Source organism: Rhinopithecus bieti, unplaced genomic scaffold, assembly GCF_001698545.2.
Source record: "Rhinopithecus bieti isolate Rb0 unplaced genomic scaffold, ASM169854v2 scaffold_759, whole genome shotgun sequence".
Lineage (NCBI taxonomy): Eukaryota > Metazoa > Chordata > Mammalia > Primates > Cercopithecidae > Rhinopithecus > Rhinopithecus bieti.
This window is the reverse complement of record NW_016803631.1, coordinates 2338982-2363529: the sequence shown is the minus strand read 5'-3', so window position 1 is coordinate 2363529 and position 24548 is coordinate 2338982. Positions and strand designations below refer to the sequence as shown.

General features: G+C 36.3%; 1 protein-coding gene across 3 annotated transcripts in view; it reads right to left on the bottom strand.

Moving 5' to 3' along the window:
• The window catches only part of GSK3B (glycogen synthase kinase 3 beta), a 269562-nt gene that overhangs the window by 90120 nt on the left and 154894 nt on the right, over positions 1-24548 (bottom strand). For all 3 annotated transcript variants that reach the window (XM_017891387.1, XM_017891398.1, XM_017891407.1), the window contains exons 4-5: positions 11256-11366; positions 317-447 (exon numbers count right to left, since the gene is read on the bottom strand). In XM_017891387.1, coding sequence (XP_017746876.1) covers positions 317-447; positions 11256-11366 — 242 coding nt within the window. The remainder of the gene's footprint in view (positions 1-316; positions 448-11255; positions 11367-24548) is intronic.

Here is a 24548-nt window from a genome sequence, read left to right as displayed (position 1 = left end):
TACTTTATTTAGCCATTTTCCTACTAACGGATGCTTATAAACAATGCTATAATAAAAATCCCTATATATACACTATTTTGTAAATGTGTATTTCTAAGGAAAGAATTCCTAAAAGTTAAAGTGTTAAATGAAGAAGTATATACATTTATAATTTTGACAGAAACTAACAAAACTACTCTCACAGCTGCACTAGTTTATACCTCTTGGATAAGAATTACCGTGTTTAGGCTGATACTGCAAAAGGAATATATTTAAAAGAAGATAATAGGGGGAGGAGGGGAGAAGGGAAGGGGCAGGGAGAGGGACAGTAGCTTACCTTCCAAAGTCACAGAGTTTTAATACGGCTGTATCAGGATCCAACAAGAGGTTCTGTGGTTTAATATCCCGATGGCAGATTCCAAAGGAATGGATATAGGCTAAACTTCGGAACAGCTGATACATATACAACTGTAATAGATAGTAGAAATTAATTAAATATTTCCTATCCTAAACAAATCAGATTACTTAAGCAGTCAAGTAACACTGAGAATCTGTTACTTAAGAAGTAACAGATTCTCAGAAAAGAACACGTGAAATGCTATGGATTACCGGCACTCAATCCTCCTTTCACAAATTTCGTGTCATTTCTGTATTAATTAGCTATTTCTATATGAATTAAAGTGCCATTAACCATATGTACTATTTGCATCATTCTTTAATAACTTAAGAAAGGAAATTTTACAATGTGTTTTATAACTTTTAATTTTACTAACATCTCACATTACAAGCCCGCTAAGATGGGCTTTTATTTAAAACACAAATGAAAAGCTGAGAGAAGCATCCGAAATCATGAATAATAAGTAACTTTGGGTCAGAAACCAGGTATTCTGATTTTTAAGTTTATAGTTTCTTCTAGTAGGGCCCGCTGCTCAATGTAAACGTATTTCCAAAGTGTCATCTTTAGAATCATATTTTTCTGAGATACCAGCCTCCAAGGTGATTGACACAGTGGTCTAGGAAAACTCATGTGGACTGAGAAAATCTATAATCACTGCTCTATCAAGATATCAATAACTCTGTTAGTAGCACCACCATTCTTCCTGTTAATATCCTTCAGAAAAAGTATAATTCAAAATAACATTCAAAAACAGACGCCTAACTATTGACATCATCTTAAAAAAGAAAAGACGTTCTCAGTTTTCTTACCAAAAAGATACACTGAGAAACTGGGTCTGCATTGAGAAACTGGAATAAAGAATCACACTCTTGACTGCAGAAGACAGAAACTTCATGGAGAAAGAGAGTATAATTTAAACTTTGTTTATCTCAAGGTCAGTGTTCTGATTCACTTTTAAACTTTTCTGGTTGTTTACCTTCTGACCCCTACCCCGAAGTTACACCACGGACAGAATTTTTGAAATGAGTCAAACCAAAGATAACAAATATCTTGGTAAAAAAACAATTAAAGAAAAGAAAGATACTTAAAAGTCGAATGAAGCATTGACACGTGGCACCATCTTTAAAAGCTACTGCTAAGGCTTAGGTTAATTAAAGTTAACATGAAACCTACTTTCCTTCTAAGAAGCATGGTGGAAACTGCAGACAGCTGAATTTTAGTACATCTTTGAAGTTAACATTAACTATAGCTGGAAAAGTTTATGTCTTCTTTAAAATGAAGCATGATGTAAACTGTACAGAAAAGATCTTTTATAAGGTCAGCATTTTGCCAACAAAGTTAAAATTAAGGCATTTAGGTATCCATATAACTTTTTTTAAAAAACTTCATACTTCTATTATTGTACCATCATTCACAGAATCAATTTCTAAGTCCTAAAGCTTACTCTAGGAGTTTAATTCATTATCACTAAAAAGATAATCTCCAATAAGAAACTGAGTTCACAGGCATAAATTTACTAAAAACAGAGATTTTACTGTGTCAGCGTATTAATGTCTAGGTCAGCAAGAATCAGTGAACACAAGTCTTCTTTTTCTGGAAAAAAAAAAGCTTAAGAGTTTAAATGAGGTTAATTTTAAGATGTCTTTTTACTGTATTCTTTCATCTGAAAGATCTACTCTATCTTCACTGTCTTGAAAAGTTTATCTAGAAATGTCAAGATAAAGAACAGACAAATGAGATCTAATTAAACTACAGAGCTTCTGCACAGCAAAAGAAACTACTATCAGAGTGAACAGGCAACCCACAGAATGGGAGAAAATTTTGCAATCTACTCATCTGACAAAGGGCTAATATCCGGACCTACAAAGAACTCAAACAAATTTACAAGAGAAAACAAACAATCCCATCAAAAGTGGGCGAAGAAAATGAACAGACACTTCCCAAGAAGACATTTATGCAGCCAACNGATAAAGAACAGACAAATGAGATCTAATTAAACTACAGAGCTTCTGCACAGCAAAAGAAACTACTATCAGAGTGAACAGGCAACCCACAGAATGGGAGAAAATTTTTGCAATCTACTCATCTGACAAAGGGCTAATATCCGGACCTACAAAGAACTCAAACAAATTTACAAGAGAAAAACAAACAATCCCATCAAAAAGTGGGCGAAGAAAATGAACAGACACTTCCCAAAAGAAGACATTTATGCAGCCAACAGACACATGAAAAAATGCTCATCATCACTGTCCATCAGAGAAATGCAAATCAAAACCACAATGAGATACCATCTCACACCAGTTAGAATGGCGATCGCTAAAAAGTCAGGAAACAACAGGTGTTGCAGAGGATGTGGAGAAACAGGAACACTTTTACACTGTTGGTGGGACTGTAAACTAGATCAACCATTGTGGAAGACAGTGCGGCGATTCCTCAAGGATCTAGAACTAGAAATACCATTTGACCCAGCCATCCCATTACTGGGTATATACCTAAAGGATTATAAATCATGCTGCTATAAAGACACATGCACATGTATGTTTATTGCGGCACTATTCACAACAGCAAAGACCTGGAACCAACCCAAATGTCCATCAATGATAGACTGGATTAAGAAAATGTGGCACATATACACCATGGAATACTATGCAGCCACACAAAAAGATGGGTTCATGTCCTTTGTAGGGACATGGATGAAGCATTTTCAGCAAACTATCGCAAGGACAAAAAACCAAACACTGCGTGTTCTCACTCATAGGTGGGAACTGAACAATGGGAACACTTGGACACAGGAAGGGGAACATCACACACCAGGGCCTATCATGGGGTGGAAGGAGGAGGGAGGGATAGCATTAGGAGATATATCTAATGTAAATGACGAGTTAATGGGTGCAGCACACCAACATGGCACATGTATACATATGTAACAAACCTGCACGTTGTGCACATGTACCCTAGAACTTAAAAAGTATATACATAAAAAAAAGTTTCCAACAGGGGGAAAAGAAAGAAATATGTAATATTATATATTTGTTGTTGTTTCACTTTGTAAAAGTGTATTTATAAGAAAGCCGAGAAGCTTTCTAGACTAGAAAGATAGCAAAAACAAGAACAGAAAAACAACTTATCATGTGCTGGGCACTGTTTTAACTGCTTTATGTGTATTATTTCACTTACTCCTCATAATAACCTTATGTAGTAAGTACTAATATTATTGCCATTTTAAATATAAAGTAACTTGAGGCCCAGAGAGATTAAGCAACTTGCTCAATATCACACACACACAATATTCTGTAGTGGTTTGAGTAAGTGCTTCTCTTTCAATTACTATTTATGTATTTTGCCATATTTTATTAAATAAAGGTGTAAAATATAATCATTAAATAGCTTGGTGGAGGCTGGGCGCGTTGGCTCACACCTGTAACCCTAGCACTTTGGGAGGCCAAGGCAGGTGGAGTTCGAGACCACCCTGGGGGCAACATAGTGAAACCTCGTCTCTACTAAAATACAAAAAATTAGCCAGGCTTGGTGGTTCATGCCTGTATTCCCAGCTAGAAGGCTGAGGCAGGAGAATTGCTTGAACTCGGGAGACAGAAGTTGCAGTGAACCGAGATTGCACCACTGCACTCCAGCTTGGGCCACAGTGAGAGATTCTCTCTCCAAAACACACACACACACACACACACACACACACACACACACACACAACAACAACAACAACAACAAAACGAAGGCAGCTTGGTGGCTAAATAAAATACTAGAATGATTCTTAGAAACTCAAATTAACACATTTTGAAATATAACAGATTTAACATGTACTAAGTGCCAAACCAAGAAAAGCATTTCTATTTGTTTACTTAATTCTTGCAACCACTCTGTGAGATACACATTATCCCCAGGTTTGCAGAAGATATTGAGGTTCAATGATCACAATTTTTTAAATTTTTCATTGTATTCAAAGTTCATACAAAATTGTTAACATTTCTATAAAATAATTACTATGCTTCAGGTTATAGGACAAAATATCACAGAAGGGAATGTACTCTGCAGTTGAACACAATTTGAACAGTTAGTTATATGTAACTCAAATCCAATGCCCTCTTCTTGGTGCCATAATATCTGAAGTAATAAAATAATAAAGCAAGTAATAGAATACATGTTAAAACAATAACAATTTTGTTTATGATTCAAAAAATGCATCCAACTCTCTTGTGTGATCAGACCCTGTCCTTACACATCTCTTCAACAAAAAAAAAATTTTAAGTTCACAACAATGATTTGCCAGTCATCTGTTTTAGAGTTGCATTTTAAAACCTACTTAGTTCTGAAATATACTCATCAGAAAAGCAAAGGTGCTGAAAAAGTTTTTAACCTGTATCTTGCTCATAGAACATACTCAACTCTCCCAGAAAAAGTAAAAGGCAATTATAAAGAAATGCAGTTGCCATTCTGGTAACATGTATGCCAAACAAGTCCGTATCAGATGATGAGGTTCATGAAGGCAAGAGTTACTTGCATTTACTACTTTTATATCCCTCTCACAATCTAACATTTTTCATATAACAGGATTACAATAAAACTATGTAGAATGACCATGTGAAGGAGATCAACTCATAACTCATCAATTCCAGACACTGTTTTCATCTTTTCAGACCTTTAAGGGATCTATGTCCCCAAAGAACAATGCCCAGAGCCAACAGATCTGGCCTCTGAAAGGGCTGTGGTTACATTAAAAAAACAAAACAAAACAAAACAAAACAAAACCCTTTTCCCACAACGGGGAGAAAGAAAGGAGTGCTAGATCTCTCTCTGTATGCCAACTTCAATATGTACAATAATTTTATTTTCATTTTTAAAATACATAATGCCAGATATCTAGCTCAACTATTTGCTGGCAATGCACAGGGCTGCTCACTATAGAACTATTTTTAATAGCAAAACCCAAAAAACACAACAAAAAACAAGGGGAAAACAGCATGTGCATTAATAGCTCACTGGGTGAATTAATGAGAATACAGTCACATGATGAAGTAATATGGTAGCCATGAAGAAGGTGATATACACACACACGAAAATATGGACTGATCTCTAGGACATATTTTTAACTGAAAAAAAGAGAAAAATGTGTACTTTACGTAGCCATTTATATAAAACAGGGTAAGAATAATTGCATGTTTATTTATTTTAAAATGGTAGGATAAATGATTAACATTTAAAAAATATTTAACACTGGTAAAGGAAAGGAACAAAGCAGAGGGAACAGAGATAAAAGCTAAACTTCTTTGAACATACCTTGTTTTGTCAATCTTGTTTTGAACTATGTATAAATATATTAATTTAAAAGTAAATTTTATTTAAAAATTTAGAAAACCACAATCTATAATAAAAGTAAACTGAAACAAACAAATGCTTAATAGAACATCATCACACAGAGAGGAATTATTCAATTTTTTTGAGATGAAGTCTCGCTCTGTCACCCAGGCTGGAATGCAGTGGCACGATCTTGGCTTACTGCAACCTCCGTTTCAGAGGTTCAAGTGATTCTCCTGCCTCAGCCTTCTGAGTAGCTAGGATTACAGGTGTGCTCCAGCATGCCCAGCTAATTTTTATATTTTTTAGTAGAGGTGGGGTCTCGCCATGTTGGCCAGGCTGGTCTCGAACTTCTGACCTCAGGTGATCTGCACACATTGGCCTCCCAAAATGCTGGATTACAGGCATGAGCCAATGTGCCTGGCCTCATTGTTTCTTTAGAACAGAGACATTTGATTGTTCATCCCTAATGAGATCTAATGGGTAAAATTGAGCTGTGTTTAGATCTTAAATTATTTCTAGCTGGTGGTGCTAGTGTTGGAATTGTTATTCTAAGACACTTATGTAGGGTGCAGGGTAGAATAAGTTATTAAATATACTACTATCATTGAGAAATGAAATTTTCAATGTAAGAGAAAGGAAATACAAATATAAGATTATTACAATTAAGTAAAAACTCATAAATTTTATTTGAAAGTACCAATATTAACTCATGGTGTATTTATTTTCAGAAAAAAAGAGGATGCATTACATCTGAGAAAATTACCCACATATTTCATAGCTCTGTTCACTAAAAAGATCCAGAAACAATAACCAACACTGTGACAGTTAGCACTTCTAGCATCCAGACTGTGGTCTCTAAATACCAACTCCCACTCAAAGAACAAGGTCTTCTTGAAGAAAAGGTTGATTCTAAGTCTGAGGAAGAAATGTGTAAGATGAACCTGGAATACTTTGTCATGTTAGAAAGCAAGGAAATTGTTAAATATTATTAACACTCACACAAGATATTTTAAAACAAACAACAAAACACCTCACTGGTACCTATGGAGGATGCTATGGAATCGACTAATTATTATAAATTTCAGTAAATGAAGAAAAGGGATCAAATACATTTCCTGTCTTTCTTATATAAACTGTATCTCAGGGCACAAAGAGTTGATATGGGAAAATCTCTCTTTATGAAACTATTCCAGCTTATAAATTAAGACGGAATAATAACAGTAGACTATCAACATTTTGTAACCTGTAATGAATTAATGAATTTAGGCAGTGATCATCAATGGCTACTAACATCAGGAAAAGAAAGACATTATGTTCTTCCTTCAGAAAGTACTCAACACTACAAATGAAGTGGTCCTGACTCCTACCAAAAATATACTTAATTATCAATTATCTAATCACCAATTTGCAGGAAATACAGATGACAAAGGAACATACTAACTACACTACAGAAATCCAGCAAAATCCAGACCAAAGTATAGTATAGGTCAAATGATCCGGTTTCTTTAGCAACAAAGTTTCAGAGAGAGAAAAAGAACCAATGGATTAAAAGAAACATTAGAGGCACATCAGCCAATCATAACATATATACCTTAACTGAATGTCAATTCAAAAATATAAACTTAAAAAATTATGCCACAGACAAATATAAACTGGGTATTTAATGATACTAACGAAATACTATTTATTTTCATAGGTATGACAATGGTAATTTAATTGCAATCCCAGCACTCTGGGAGGCCGAGGCAGGCGGATCACAAGGTCAAGAGATCAAGACCATCCTGGCTAACACAGTGAATCCCTGTCTCTACTAAAAACAGAAAAAAATTAGCCGGGCGCGATGGCAGGCGCCTATAGTCCCAGCTACTCGGGAGGCTGAGGCAGGAGAATGACGTGAATCTGGGTGGCAGAGCTTGCAGTGATCCGAGATCGCGCCACTGCACTCCAGCCTGGGCAGCAGAGTGAGACTCTGTCTCAAAAAAAAAAAAAAAAAAAAAAGCATCCTGGCTGGGCGTGGTGGCTCACACCTGTAATCCCAGCACTGTGGGAGGCCAAGCTGGTGGATCAATTGAGGTCACGAGTTCAAGACCAGCCCGGCCAACATGGTGAAACCACATCTACACTAAAACACAAAATTAGCTGGGCATGGTGGCATGTGCCTATAATCCCAGCTACTTGGGAGGCTGAGGCAGGAGAATCACTTGAACCCAGAGGGTGGAGGTTGTAGTGAGCCGAGATCATGCCACTCCACTCCAGCCTGGGCAACAGAGTAAACTTCAAAAAGAAAGAAAGAAAAAAAAAAGAAAAAGAAAAAGAAGAAGGAAGGAAGGAAGGAAATAAAAAAGAACATCCTTATCTATATATATATATATAAAGTATATATACAATAGATATTATATACACTATATATAGTGTATATTATATATATACTATATATGAGACTCCTTGCCAAAGTAATCCAGCTAACAAAAGTGCTTAAAGAACTTCTATTATTATTACGATTATTATTAGCTTATGCAAAATCTACCCAAAGAACNAAAAAAAAAAAAAAAAAAAAAAAAAGCATCCTGGCTGGGCGTGGTGGCTCACACCTGTAATCCCAGCACTGTGGGAGGCCAAGCTGGTGGATCAATTGAGGTCACGAGTTCAAGACCAGCCCGGCCAACATGGTGAAACCACATCTACACTAAAACACAAAATTAGCTGGGCATGGTGGCATGTGCCTATAATCCCAGCTACTTGGGAGGCTGAGGCAGGAGAATCACTTGAACCCAGAGGGTGGAGGTTGTAGTGAGCCGAGATCATGCCACTCCACTCCAGCCTGGGCAACAGAGTAAACTTCAAAAGAAAGAAAGAAAAAAAAAAGAAAAGAAAAGAAGAAGGAAGGAAGGAAGGAAATAAAAAAGAACATCCTTATCTATATATATATATATAAAGTATATATACAATAGATATTATATACACTATATATAGTGTATATTATATATATACTATATATGAGACTCCTTGCCAAAGTAATCCAGCTAACAAAAGTGCTTAAAGAACTTCTATTATTATTACGATTATTATTAGCTTATGCAAAATCTACCCAAAGAACTTCTATTATTAATATTCCTACTTTGGTAACCCTTTTATTATTGTGAAGCTTAAATTTTTAACAATTAAGACTTCAGAAACCCTAACCATAAGACATTCAGAGTCAATGTCATTTTATTTTCTACAGTCATTTCCATAAAGGGTTAAATTTAAAAATTGTATTTAGACACCTGAACTTTCAAACTTAACTACTAGTTTTCACAATATTCACAATAGTGTATATATAGTGTATATACTATATATAGTGTAGCATACAGTGTATACACTATATAGTGTAGCGTATAGTGTATACATTATAGTATATACACTATAATACACTATATATACTATAATACACTACATAGTATATATAATATATACTTTTATATATACACACGTACACACTGTAATTCTTATATGTGAAAGTAAAAATATCTAGAATCTGCTTCAAAAAATAAAGGGAGTGCAGAGTAGAAAATGGTATAGATAAAATAATTTTGGCTACAAATTGATAATTGTTGATATTGTCTCACAGGTACATGGAGGTTCACTGTTCTATTTTCTCTCTTTTTATATATGCTTTTATATATGCTTGAAATCTCCAATAATAAAAACAAAGTTTAGAATGAGTAAAGATCCTGAAATAAGCAAAATTTCTGTAGACAGATATATGAACAGAAAATCATTTGACATATCTTAAGAAGTAGCAGAAAATATGTACTGCTTAACTAGGGATCATTATAGGTCATGAAGAGATAAGTAAATTTGGAGAGTTGTTTCAACAGAGGTATCATACGCCTGTTGTTTCTGCCAATATAGAAGAATATGACATTTCTAGACTCTTCACCACTTCATAATACATATATTTTGTCTTGTTTTATAGTTGTTTGTGCCATTCTTTTTCTAGTTATTAGAAGAAGACTAAAGTATTTCATTAGCTTCAGATTATTCTGCAATAATTTACCACTTACTGGCTGAATCAAAGATGTGGAACAAAAGTCTGGTCACTTTTAATGTATTGTTAGGACCTTCTATTAATTCTACTTTACAGCCTCCAAATGTTTTCTCATATGCTAAGCTCATCCTATGGGCCAAAATGGTATATTGTGGCCAGTAAATAAATAAGTACAATTTTACCAACACGAAAGCTAAGCAGAGAATGGATCAGTGACCCGTTTGGAAGGATATAACTTATTTTTTGCCTCAAAACTAGGTCTTCAGGAACCAAATTTAGGGTTTCTTCTGCTTCATAAATGTGCCACCTCTCTGTACTAGCACTAAGAGCCACAGAATAGGCAGACCCAGACTATCATAATGTAAATTAAGCAGCTCAAAAATTATTCTAGACTTAGACAGTTCAAAGGAATGTACTGCTGTGCTAGTTATCTAGAATAGGACCTGCTGTTCTAAAACCAGAATAAAGCACTACAGTAAATTTGTAGTAGAAAACTGTTTCTTTTATTCTTCTACTATCATCAGTTCAACTACAACCTCAACCAAGTTTTGATAAGCCCAAATAAAATTATACTGAAATCAGAATTTAATTCCTCATACTAAATTCAACAGGAATCCCGGACTCCTTGCCAAACTAATCTAGCTAACAAAAGTGCTTAAAGAACTTCTAGTAGTAGTAGTAGTAGTAGTAGTAGTAGTAGTAGTAGTATTAGCTTATACAAAATTCACCCAAAGAACTTCTATTATTAATGTTCCTACTTTGGTAACCCTTTCATTATTGTGAAGCTTAAATTTTTAACAATTAAGACTTCAAAACTCTAACCATAAGACATTCAGAGTCAATGTCATTTTATTTTCTATACTCATTTCCATAAAGGGTTAAATTTAAAATTGTATTTAGATATCTGAACTTTCAAACTTAACTACTAGTTTTCACAATGCCATAGTTAATAAAATAATTTGTTACTAATAATTAACCACAACTTTAACAAAAATCATGCTAAATACCTAGCCATTCTGCCATGAGTTCTAGCAAATAAACAAGATGGCATTGATATTAGATACCAAAAAATAAACAACATCCAGTGTATATTTAACATCACCAACAGTTTAAGCTGCAGCTACAGATGCCAACAAATATATAAATTGCATTTATGAACAAATGAATTGGAACATATTTATAACTATATTTTACAATTTTATATGATATGCTCCTATGTTGGTTTGTGGCACAATAAAGATATCAGAAGTTAAATAAAAATGTACTATGGCTAGAAGAAATAAAATCTATAAATGTCTGTCAAAAATATTCACTGTAATTTACCAGAATATCTTTACTATCTGAGTTATAAAACTTCAAAAGGTGCACACTTCACGTTTTAAAACTATAAAAGGATTTAACAAAGTTCCAACAATACCTAGTTTAGTTTTTCTCCTTGAGTATTAAATACAATAATATAGTTAAAACATACAAGAGGCTCTCGCTGGTTCATAAAAAATGTTTTCTAAAATGGAAAATTGTTCTGTTTTTACATACCTTGACATAAATCACAGGGAGCGTCTGTTTGGCTCGACTATAGTGTCTGGCAACTCTGTATACTGTTTCCGGAACATAGTCCAGCACCAGATTAAGATAGACCTCATCTTTCTGAAAGAGTTTATTAAAAAAACAAAACAAAACAGATTAGAAACTAGTTTTAAATATTCAAATTAAATTCTCTAGATATTTACTTATTTGGATTTTAAAGATTAATGTGTCAATTTTCATTATATAAAACTACTTCAGAATATAACCATAATAATAAAACAAGTCAACCACACCTTTTACTAATAATTCAATGGGGAAAAAATAGTCTTTTCAATATTTTTAAGATTCCCAATTACATTTAAACGATTATTTTGGTTACCATGATTTTAGACGATATCACCCATCATAAAATTTAATATTTTCTAGGCTGATAATCAATGTCCTCATATCCTATCAAGATAAGTATCATGGTGGCAGGGAGAGTACTGAATCTGAAACTAAGAAACATGGATTTCTAGCCCTAGCTCTACTAGTTGGTATGTGCAAGTCACTTGCATCTCTAGCCTTCAGTTTCTTTAACTACAATATGAAAAGTCAAGACTAAACAGTCCAAAATGTCTCTAACCTCCACACACAAAAAAAAGATCTTATAGTTACCTGATAGTATACAACTGACAGAACAACGACTTGTCTTCTATAATTAACTGAAATATAAAAAATAACCTATAAGGCAACGTGTTACCATACTCACAAGCTTATTACAGGTCATATGTTTAAATATCCATGCTCAGCAGCATAGAGACACCAACCCAGCATCAGTGGAGAAAAAGAAAGGGATTCTAACTTAAGCACTAAGTAGGAAGGAGGAGCAGGGCACTGCCCTTACCTTGTTTATGTGGCCAGTATCAGGTAAACTGAAGCAGAAAACAAAGTTGAGAATCACCATGTTCAAGCATAGAATTGGCTACTGAGTGGGAAATACTGTGGATAAGCAAACTTTCACAGTCTCCCAATTTGAAATAATCTTACCTATCAAACTGAAGTGAGAATTTCAAGTTTCAGCATTTATTGAGCATTTTCCATATATCAGTGGCCACAGCAGAGGAAATAAAAGTATAAAAGAAATGACATCTAAACTGTGTATGAAAGGAGCATTTCACGCAGACAGAGAAAACTATATTAAAAACGTAAGGTCATGTAAGAGTACAGCAGAGATCAGGAAATAGTGAAACATCATGCCACTGACCCTACTACCTTCTCACTATACTTCACGCTTCACGCACTTATGTTCTCCTCCTTTCCTTCCTTAGCCTTAAATTCCACGGTCCATCATTATCCTCTCTTTCTAAGAGAAGTGTCAACAAATCACGGGAATAGTCTGCTGCCTGTTTTTAAAAATAGACTTTTAATAGAACAGAGCTATGCCATTCAGCTAAGTACTGTCTATGGCTGCTTTTGGACTACAGTGACAGAACTGAGTAGTTGTGACAGAGACTAGATAGCCTGCAAAGGCAAAATATTTAAGAAAAAGCTTTTGGTTTTTCCACAACCCTGGTTGAGTTCAGTTTTCTGCCTAGTCCATGTCTACGACCAGAGAGCTGAATATGGCTGCAAAGAAACCTCTAATTATGCTGATTGGTCTTGTGTTAAAGTCATCATCAAAATTTAATTTGTTGGCCAGCCGTGGTAGCTTACACCTGTAATCCCAGCATTTTGGGAAGTTGAGGCGGGCAGATCGCTTGAGCTCATGAGTTTGAGACCAGCTTGGGCAACATGGCAAAACCTCATCTCTACAAAAAATACAAAAATTAGCCAGGTGTGGTGGTGTGCACCTGTAGTCCCAGCTACTTGGGAGAAGGAGGTGGGAGAATGGCTTGAGCCTGGGAGGCAAAGGTTGCAACAATCCAAGATCACACCATGCACTCCAGTCTGGGTGACAGAGTCACAGCTTGTCTCAAAATCAATTCGTCCAGCAATAATTATACACTTTCCTGGTCCATCCACTTTTCCAGACCACTTAATTTCTTCTTTCCTCCTCTTCAACCTCTAACACCCCTTCTCTGTCCTCAGCCTCAACAGATGGCCTTGCTTGCATCACTACAAGCACTAACCTACCAGCATCTATCTCTGTATACTCTTACTTTACTTCTATATCTAGAGATAAGCTAACCCAGCTCCTTCCTAAGGCAAACATTGCTACATGTTAAAACAAAAACAAAAATGGTCCTGTTCTCAAGGTCATTGCTCCAGAATTTTTTCTTTTTTTTTTTTTTTGTCATTCTGCATTAATTATTCCGTGTGGAAACATTACAATCAGCACATAAACTTGCCATTATTTCTCCCATCTTAAAAAACAAACAAACTATCCATATTTCTGCCTCCTCTCCTTAAGCTGACTTTCTCTAATTCCTCTCTCCTCCTATTCTAAAACTTATGCCAACAGAATTTCACTACCACTATGTCAATCCAATTATGCTGAATCCAAAGCCAATTTTCAGTCATCATCTTCCAGCATAATTGGAAGATCCCTGGAATTAGTCCTCAGACCTCTTCTATTCTTTAAACTCACTCCCCCTTGATAATCTCATCCAGTCTAATGGCTCAATACTACTATATACTGATTATTATAAATATATACACATATACTAGAGACCACTGCCCTTAACTCCACACTAGTATATCCAACTATGTATCTGGTATTGCTCAGGCTAAAAACCTTAGAATCATCCTAAATCAACTCCCAGCCCCTTCTCTCTTACACTTTCACACACACACACCTATACCCACACACACACCCTCATAGTCAAATGCCAGAAAATATGAATGGTTCTACCTTTAAAATTTATCCGGATCCAACCACTCATCATTTTCAGTGCTAGAACCCTTTTCTAAGCCACTATCACCTTTCACCTGGATTACTGTAATATCTTCCTAAATGGTCTGCTTCTACCCTTATTCCTTTCCAGTCTACTATCAACTAAAATCAAGTTAAGTTAGACTGTATGTCTTCTACTCCACCTAATTGGTCTATAAGATACTACACACCCATCTCATTATTTCTGTCCTCTATTCTTCTACTGCACTGCTGTCCTCACTGCTGACTTTTCTCTAGCCAAGCTAGTTCTCTGCTATTTCTTGAACACATATGGTACATTTTCACATTCAGGGATTCTGTACTTCAGGGCTTCTAGTCCTTTAACCTAGATTGTTCTCCCCCTAGACATGCTCAAAGCTCATTTGTCTCAACTCCTTCAAAATCTTTGGTTAAAGTGTTACCTTCTTAGTATGGCTTTCCTTAATCTTTCCATTTAAAATTCCAACTCATTCCTCCACCTCCACATTCCCCATCTGCCTTCCCCATTTTATAAAGGAAACTTACCATTTTCTAACCACATAGTTTATCTGCTTCCTCTGACCAGACAAGGTTCCATGATGGCAAAGGCTTTTGTCTGTTTTATTCACTGCTCTATCTCCATGTAGAATAGTGCCTAGCACACAGTAGGTACTCAGTAAATATTTGCTGACTAAATTAAGTTTAGGGGCAATGGGCATTTCTTTAAAACTTAGTATTACATATTTCACAATGTATACACATATAAAAATCATGTTGTACACTGTAAATATATACATTTTTATTTTTCAATTATATCAATAAAGCTTGAAGAAAAAAATTAGATTACAAACTGACACGTCTGTTTTAACTCAAACAGTATTACGGAAAATGGATATAGAGAGGAGGAGACTTGGGAAGACGAGAATGAATGCAGGGTAAGTAGCTGGAAACCTTCTACAAGAATCCAAAGGCTGGATCAGGGCATAAGGCAATAGGGATTTTTTTTAAAAGCAGGGAGACGGTAGGGTAGGTATACTGGCTAGTTGAACATGAGACTAATAGAGAATCCAAAAAACAAAGAGACTGGGATTAATTTAACTGTTTTTAAGTGTGGGCAACTAAGTAGGTGATGAGACATAGAAAGCAAAAAGAGTAGAAAGGTTTGAAGGAAAAATTATCTGGACTTTTACTTAATGAAACTCAGAACACTTTGGGTAGCTATATTACATAGGTGGTTGCAAACAGAGGTCAAGGCAAAACCCAGGAAGCAGGAGTGGAGTACAGCTTGAGATTCAGGCAATAGCTGAAGCCATGAGAATAGACGTATTCACCTAAGACGACGACGCAAAGTTGAAGAGTAAGGAAAGGACTGAGTATGGAATCCTGAAAAACACTAAATTTAAGAAGCAGGTAACATAGGGGACTTAGCAAACATGAAGAAAAAACTAAGAGGCACAAGAAAGCAAGGAAAGATTAGCATCGATAATCCAAAGCTGAAATTTCTATAACGGTGAAAGGTGAAACTGTGAAGCACTTCAATAGCAGATGGGATGAGGACTAAAAACAGGTTATTCGATCTATACCCAATATCTTGGTATATCTTGGTTCAGTGATGCTCTTAGAAAAAGAAGTTTCAGACCATGGTGCCAGCAGCAATCAAGTGTTATTGGTTCATGAGTGAGCAGGTAGCAGGTGAGGAATAGGAGGTAGTTAATTCAATTTATTCTCACAAAGTCTCTGGTGATGAAAGTAAACAAAGAATTGGGAGTTGATAACTCTAGGGGAGTAAAGTCAAAGAAACAGTGTCGCTGGGTTTTTGTTTGCACTTTTTACTGGCTAAAAGATATTACTGGCTAAAAGAGACCCAAATTTATTTGTAAGCTAAGTAGACAAGGGTAGAATAAAGTTATAAAAAAGGAAGAAAGGCCGGGTGTGGTGGTCAATGCCTGTAATCCCAGCACTTGGGAGGCCGAGGCAGGAGGATTATGAGGTCAGGACATCGAGACCATCCCGGCTAACATGGTGAAACCCCGTCTCTACTAAAAATACAAAAAATTAGCCGGGCATGGTGGCAGGTGCCTGTAGTCCCAGCTACTTGGGAGGCTGAGGCAGGAGAATGGCTTGAACCCAGGAGGCAGAGGTTGCAGTGAGCTGAGATCACGCCACTGCATTCCAGCCTGGGAGATAGAGCGAGACTCCATATCAAAAAAAGAAAAAAGAGGGAAAAGGGATAACTGAAACTGAAGAAGCAAGATTCTAGAAAATCAGGAGAAGGAAGAAACAAGTACAAAGACAAACTATATAGCATAGTAATTAAGAAGTAAGATTAGCATGAGTCATATAAAACTATATAGAAGTCCCAATTCTGTTACTAGGAGTTATGTGACTATGAGCAAGTTATTTAACCTCACTAAGCATCAGTTCCTCATCTGTAATATAGAGCTAATGACAGTATCTATTTTAAAGAACTGTCATGATATTATAAGAAATAATCATTGTGAAATTCTTTAAATACATTACCTAACACACAATAAAGACTCAAATTTTAGCTATTTTCATCCTTTAAAAAAGTATCTTTTTTTCTTTAAAATAAGTGATTGGGTATTACGGAAAAGGAAAGAAATATAAGCTGAATGAGTTATGTGTGATGACCCTATTTCTTGTAAAGTAAGAAATAAGATGATATGCAAAACTAGGGGAAACAAGACTAATGCTGAAGGCTAAAAGAAAAAAAATGCAGAGATCAAATTTCAGGAGAATCAGTTCCCATTGTAAATGAGGTCTAAAAAAGAGAACGAATAAATAGAATGCTCAGTTGGTGTGAAAAGGATTGCTGTATTAAATAGAGTTCAAAGAACGGTGAGTCTCAGGTATCAGAAAGGTCATTAACACAGATGTCAAAACCATTTTTTCGCCGGGCGCGGTGGCTCAAGCCTGTAATCCCAGCACTTTGGGAGGCCGAGACGGGCGGATCACGAGGTCAGGAGATCGAGACCATCCTGGCTAACACAGTGAAACCCCGTCTCTACTAAAAATACAAAAAAAAAAACTAGCCGGGCGAGGTGGCGGGCACCTGTAGTCCCAGCTACTCCGGAGGCTGAGGCAGGAGAATGGCGTGAACCCGGGAGGCGGAGCTTGCAGTGAGCTGAGATCCGGCCACTGCACTCCAGTCCGGGTGACAGAGCGAGACTCTGCCTCAAAAAAAAAAAAAAAAAAAAAAAAAACCATTTTTTCAGCTATTACTCAATCACTAAGTTTCTTGATTTTAATGATCTATTTTACAAAATTAATTGTTATATACTATGAACAACTTCGAGATGTGTATACCACTACATTCCAATTTACTTCATTTGCTAAACAATCATACTAACAGGTAAGAATATAAAGGCTGAACCAGGTATGGTGGCTCATGCCTATAATCCTAGCACTTTGGGAGGCCAAGGCAGAAGGATCATTTGAGTCCAGGAGTTCGAGACCAGCCTGGGCAACACATGGAGGCACCATTTCTACAAAAAACAGAAACAAAAAAAATTGGCCGGGCGTGGTGGCTCATGCCTGTAATCCCAGCACTTTGGGAGGCCGAGGCAGGCAGATCACCTGAGATTTGGAGTTCGAGACCAGCCTGACCAACATGCAGAAACCCCGTCTTTACTAAAAATACAAAATTAGCCGGGCATGGTGGCGCATACCTGTAATCCCAGCTACTCTGGAGGCTGAGGCAGGAGAATGGATTGAACCCGGGAGGCGGAGTTTGCTGTGTGCCATTGCACTCCAGCCTGGGCAACAAGAGCAAAACTCTGTCTCAAAAAAAAAAAAAAAAAAAAAAAAAAAAAAAAAAATTAGCCAGGCCTGGCAGTGCACGCCTGTGGTCACAGCAGCTCAGGAGGCTAAGGTGGGAGGATCACTTGAGCCCCAAAAGTCAAGGCTAGTGAGCCGTGATGGCACCACTGCAACCCAGCCTGGATGACAGAGTGAAATTCTGTATCCTACACACACACACACAATACACACACACACACATTTATTTATTTTTGTATATTTAAACTATATGTAAGATTAAAAGATGAATGCCAAGTTCAACAGAGGTTTCTAGTTATAAGACTATAAGCTCTGTCCTTCCCTTGTCCCAATCAATATTTTTATAAACAATTTCATTTATTTTAGGTTGCAAAAGCAAATGCCATCAACAGCTAAGCAACAAATGTAAAAGTGTGAAGCCAAATTGTGTAACGCAATAAGGGGCAATAGTTGGTAAATCACACAGTACAAAACTCTAGTTTAAAAAACAAAAACAAAAAATTGTCAAATACAACACATCATGGGATAGATTTGGCTGTCAATTTATAACCTCTGATTTCAACACAGCCACCTAAGATTGACACAAACCTAGGAAGAATGGCTTAAAATGAAACATTGAATAAAAATTTAAAGAACTTGGCTGGAATGATAAACCAAACCCACAATATGAAATTCAACAAAGGCCCTATGACTAAAATCAAACTATCAATGTATTATTGAGAATGAGAGAACAGAGAAACTCCAGATCAAACTTGACAGTAATACATCTGGAAATTAAAGAAGTATAACTGAACAGAACTCAAAGAGAATCAACATTGAGATGCAACCAATGAAAACCATCATGCAACATTAGGCTACAAAAGTATTGTGTTCAAATCAATGAAGATAATTCCACTCCACTTTGTACAGCTCACGCTGCGCTGGAAGTAATGATATTCCTTTATTGGCCGCATATTTTATTCATAATATTAACACAGCAGAATACATCAAAGGAAGGTTAATGAAACCATGTCTGCTATAGGCTGAACAATCTAATTTACTACACTATGGGAAATATGAAGGCACCAATAAATCCTCTTGTTAAATTTATAAATGTTCTAATGTAAAATAAATAGCCACAGGGAATAACCCCCGAGGGCCCATCCCTAGGAAACAACATATGTAGGGAAAACAGTAGTTATTTTTCAGTTCCAAAGTATAGTTTTGTTTGAAGCTTCCTGCACAACATAATTAAGGAGGCTGAAGATGCTAATATTTTGAGAAGACCAGGATTCAGCATTTCTAGCACTCATAATTTTCTGAAACATCTCAGGTTTGCTACTTCCTTAATGTAATCTCTCTCCTTTGGATTATCAGACACAATGCTAGAATACTCACAAATTGCAAACTTTAAAAACTAAATAGGTCAGTCATGGTGGCTCACACCAGTAGTCCCACCCAGCACTTTGGGAGGCCGAGGTGGGTAGATCGCTTGAGCTCAGAAGTTTGACACCAGCCTGGGCAACATGGTAAAACCCCGTCTCTACCAAAAATACAAAAATTAGCCAGGTGTGGTGGCATGCACATGTAGTCCCAGCTATTGAGGAAGCTGAGGCATGAGAATCACTTCAACCCAGGAGGCAGAGGTCGCAGTAGCCAAGACCACGTGACTGCACTCCAGCCTGGGTGACAGAGCAAGACTCTCAAAAAACAAAACAAAACAAAAACAAACAAACAAAAATAAAATTTTAAAAAACCTAAATAGAACACACAGTATCACTTGGGAGGCAGGTGCTGAAAACACTGAGTCCACTAACATAAGAAACTACCAACCTCAAATAACTGATACTAGGTTTCCAAAACACTGGCAAAAGAGTCAGTGCCAGAAGTCCTTTGAAAGGAATCTGCTATTATACAAAGTGGATCTTACTTAGAAACTTCCAAAAACATTACATAATGTGTAATTTAGGGAGTAGTTCTCTCTATGGCTCAGTTTTCCTAGTCATTACTTTTATTAATAAACTATTCTCTAATCACTGATAACCACTCTTCTATGAACTCCACATTAAAACCACACACTGAGTAAGAAATTTAAGTGATAAAATTTTGATCACATGTAACAACTCAACAACAGCTGAGGTAACTCCATCCTACCTTTGGAAAACACATTAGTATGATGTGTTATCTCCAGATAACTTCTGAGGTCAAGGAAATAAAATGACTCGAGGCTACATTTTTAAATAGAATCATGATAAAATCTGTTGGAATGCAATGCAACATATTAGAGATTCCAGCAATAAGACATCAAATGCAGCATCATGGTAACCCAGGATTCTCATCAGAAATGGGTTGGGCATTCCAACTGGCAAAAATCTTCAAAACAGCTATCTTTTCTCTGATGGGTATGCCAGGCTGGCTAGAGATGAGAATATAGTATTAATAGCAAAGAGTGTGTGGATTAGGTAAAAGAGAATATCTTTTTGCTTGAGAGGTTGTGGGAAGGAAATGGGAAAGGGTAGGCACCTAGCATACAACAATGATTAAGGCAAGTTTCATCCCTATCTCACACCTTAAAACAAAATAAACACCAAAATTACCAACTTTTTTTTTTTTTTGAAAAATAATAAACATGCCAGAAGAAAACATGGGTATTTCTGCAAATCTTGGAAGACAAAAGAGCTAAGCCATGGAGAAAAATAATGCCAATTTGATTACACAGAACTATAAAACATCTATACTATCTTAAGAAAAAAACTCGCACAAACCCAGCAAAAAAAATCATGACAATCTGGCAAATAAATAAATAAATAAACGTCTGCTACACATGGCAAAAGCCTGATTTGTTTTTCTTTAATGTACAAATAGTACTTGGAAGTCAGTAAGAAAAAACCAGCATTCAAATAGAAAACATGGAAATATGGGCTGGGTGCAGTGGCTCACACCTGTAATTCCAGCACTTTGGGAGGCTGAGGCTGAGATCAGGAGTTCGAGACCAGCTTGGCCAACATGATGAAATCCTGCCTCTACTGAAAATACAAAAATTAGCTGGATGTGGTGGCAGACACCTGTAATCTGAGCTACCCTGGAGGCTGAGGCAGGGGAATTGCTTGAACCCGGGAGGTGGAGGTTGCAGTGAGTCAAAATCATGCCATTGCTCATCCCCACCCCCTGCAAAACAAACAAAAAAAAAAAAAAAAAAAAAACAAGAAAGAAAATATGGAAATACATATTAACAGATGGTCATACAAATGGCCAACAAAACTGTAGAAAAATGCTCAGCCTCACATATAATTAAAGAAATGTAATAAAGATAGCGATAAGCCAGAATTTTTCATCTATCAAACTAGAAAAGAAAATTCAATCTGAGAAAACTAAGTATTGAAATAGATCATCATTCAATATGAACTACAACAATTCTTGTGAAAGTCCAAACTCATGCAATCTTTTGGGCAGGCAATGGGTTAATACATTAATTCAGAAGTGAAGACATAGAGCCCCCCAACTAGACTCAGCAATGTCACTTTCAGGGATGACGTCTAGGAAACAATTCTGTGTGTGTACACGTTCATGCACGCATAAAATTTGTGAAGAGCAAGAAATTAAAAACACCACATCTACATGCCATTATCTTACAGTGCCAGAAAACAAAAACTTGCTTTAAAATAAAACAAAAAGCCCATATGATAGTATGTTAAAGAAGCACAGAAGTCGCCAAGCGTGGTGGCTCATGCCTGCAATCCCAGCACTTTGGGAGGCCGAGGTGGGCGGATCACCTGAGGTCAGGAGTTCGAGACCAGCTTGGCCAACATGGTGAAACCCCGTCTCTACTAAAATACAAAATGAGCTGGGTGTGGTGGCAGGCACCTGTAATCCCAGCTACTCGGGAGGCCGAGGCAAGAGAATCGCTTGAGCCCAGGAGGCGGAGGTTGCAGTGAGCAGAGACGGAGCCACTGCACTCCAGTCTGGGCGGCAGAGCAAGACTCCTTCATAAAATAATAACCATAATAATAATAAAACAAAAAACAAACAAAAAAGAAACACAGGAGCTAGCTGACAGAACTCCCAATGGCCAAACCTGGGACAATTTGGCCAATAAAATAAATATCCATAAATCCACACTGATAGAAATACATGACTAGATTAATACATGGGGAAAAAGAGATATGTCCCTTATGCAAAATTAATTGAAATAATTTGTGTAGCTACTCCACCATTAAGGAAAAGAAGTATAGGGGCATAATTCCCACCTTAAGTGTAGTCTCTGCATAGCGACTTCCTTCCAAGGAATAAAGTATGGAAAGAGGGGGGGAAAGAGTAATTTTACAGTCAAGAAAACTAAACACTACATCAGTCAGGTGTTGAAAATCAGTTAACAGCAGTCATAAAGCATGTGTCCTAGATATGAAGTGATGAAAATGACACTTTACCTCTCTGTTGTCTTCTTGCCAAAAACCTGTAACCCCGGTTTTATCATTAAAAAAGCAGAGAAACTCCAATAGTAAGGCATCCTACAAAACATCTGACCAGTACTCCACAAGTGTCGAGATCATCAAAACCAAGGAAAGTCTAAGAAACTGCCATGGTGAAGAGGCAAGATAAGACCACTAACATCTCATTACATTGTAATGTGTGATCCTGAATGTGTTATTCTTTCTTCTACTTTGTAAATGTAATGTGGTATCTCAAAAGGGATCATAAACAAAACAAAAGACATTAGACAAAAACTAAGGAAATCTGAATAAACTATAATAATTAACTAACCGTAACAAATGTACCATATTAATGTCTTAACAATAGGGGAAACTTTGCAGGGTCTGTCCATATAGACATAAAAAGCCCTATTACTGTATTGTTGGTAAAGAGGGAACATGCTCCAAAATAATATATATGTTATTACATTTACATATAATGTATGTGCTCATACAGGCATATAAGAAATTTATATCTGTTAAGAGTGGGATTAGGGAATTTAGGGATTAGGGTAAAAAAGATTTCATTTTAATTTACTCCATTCTGTAATTTTTTAAATAATATGCATGAAATAACATTTTAGTTTTGCTGAAATATTAAAATAACATAAAAACAGATGACAAGTGATATTCAAAAGAAATTTCTTTATTTTTGAGCAGATGATAATTACCACCTCATTTGCTGTTAGTAACATTTATATTTTATGAGGAGGTCCTGATAATTCAAACTCAAGAGCTTTATTATTACTTATATATTCATTCTCTAGGTCACACTCCATTGAAAATGTTAGCATTTCATCAGTCAAGTTTCATCCAGATAATCAATAAACCACTTTAATAAGACATCAACATAAAACTTTAAGGAAGACAGACCAAGTGGGCTTAGATAGGTAATCACTTTATTTCCTTCAATAAAATTCCCTTCTATCAGTAATTTTCATATAGCAAGGTAAAGAGAGAGGAAAAGAGGAGAGAATTGTCTATTGTCAACCCGATCAAGGTACCATTTCTGTAATCTGGGGTTTTCATCTAATTGAAAAAGAACAACAATGACAACAGAATTATTATTATTATTTTATTTATTTATTTTTTTCAGATGCAGTCTCGTTCTGTTGCCCAGGCTGGAGTGCAGTGGCATGATCTTGGCTCACTGCAAGCTCCACCTCCCAGGTTCACACCAGTCTCCTGTCTCAGCCTCCCCAGTAGCTGGGACTACAGGCACCTGCCACCATGCCCGGCTAATTTTTGTATTTTTGGTAGAGACAGTGTTTCACCATGTTGGCCAGGATGGTCTCGATCTCCTGACCTCATGATCCGCCCACCTCGGCCTCCCAAAGTGCTGGGATTACAGGTGTGAGCCACCATGCCCAGCCTACAAAATTATTTTTATACTAGGAGGCTGACTTTGACCTAATCATTTATGAACCCACTTCTACTTTCTTAGCCTCATCTCCACTACCATCCCCACTACCCCAACTTTACATACCAGCAATTTCAAACTACTTGTATCTCCTCTACACACACTGTGCTATTAAACATCACCAAGTCTTTAAAATACTCTGTAGTCCTTGGCACACACCAGTTCTACAGTATTTATCTAAATAGTTCCTATTAATTGATATTAAAACCAATTCTTCACAGACTCTTTCAAAAAACAGAAGCAGAGGGAATACTTCTCCATGTCATTCTATGAAGCCAGTATTACCTGATACTAAAAGCAAAGACATGACAAGAAAAACAAAAACAAAACAAAACAAACCACTGATCAATATCCTTTATGAATACAGATGCAAAAATTCTTAACAAAGTACTGTTTAGCAACATATAAAATGATTATACACTATGACCAAGTGAGATTAATCTCAGAAATGTAAGGTAGATTTAACATTCAAAAATCAACTTATATAAAACACCATTTTAATAAAACAAAACCACATAATCATGTCAATAGAGAAAAGCACTTGCTAAAATCCAATACCCTTTCATAAAAATGCTTCAACAAGCTAGAAATAGAAGAGAACTTCCTCAACTGATAACATTACATGTGTGAAAAACCCAAGACTAACATCATACTTAAAGATGAAAGACTGAATGCTTTGTCCCTAAAATCAGGAGCAAGAACAAGAATGTCTGCTTTTACCTCTTCTAGTAAGCACTGTACTAGAGGCTCTAGCCAGAACAGTGGCAAGGAAAAAAAAAAAGGCTTCAGGTTAAAAAATATAT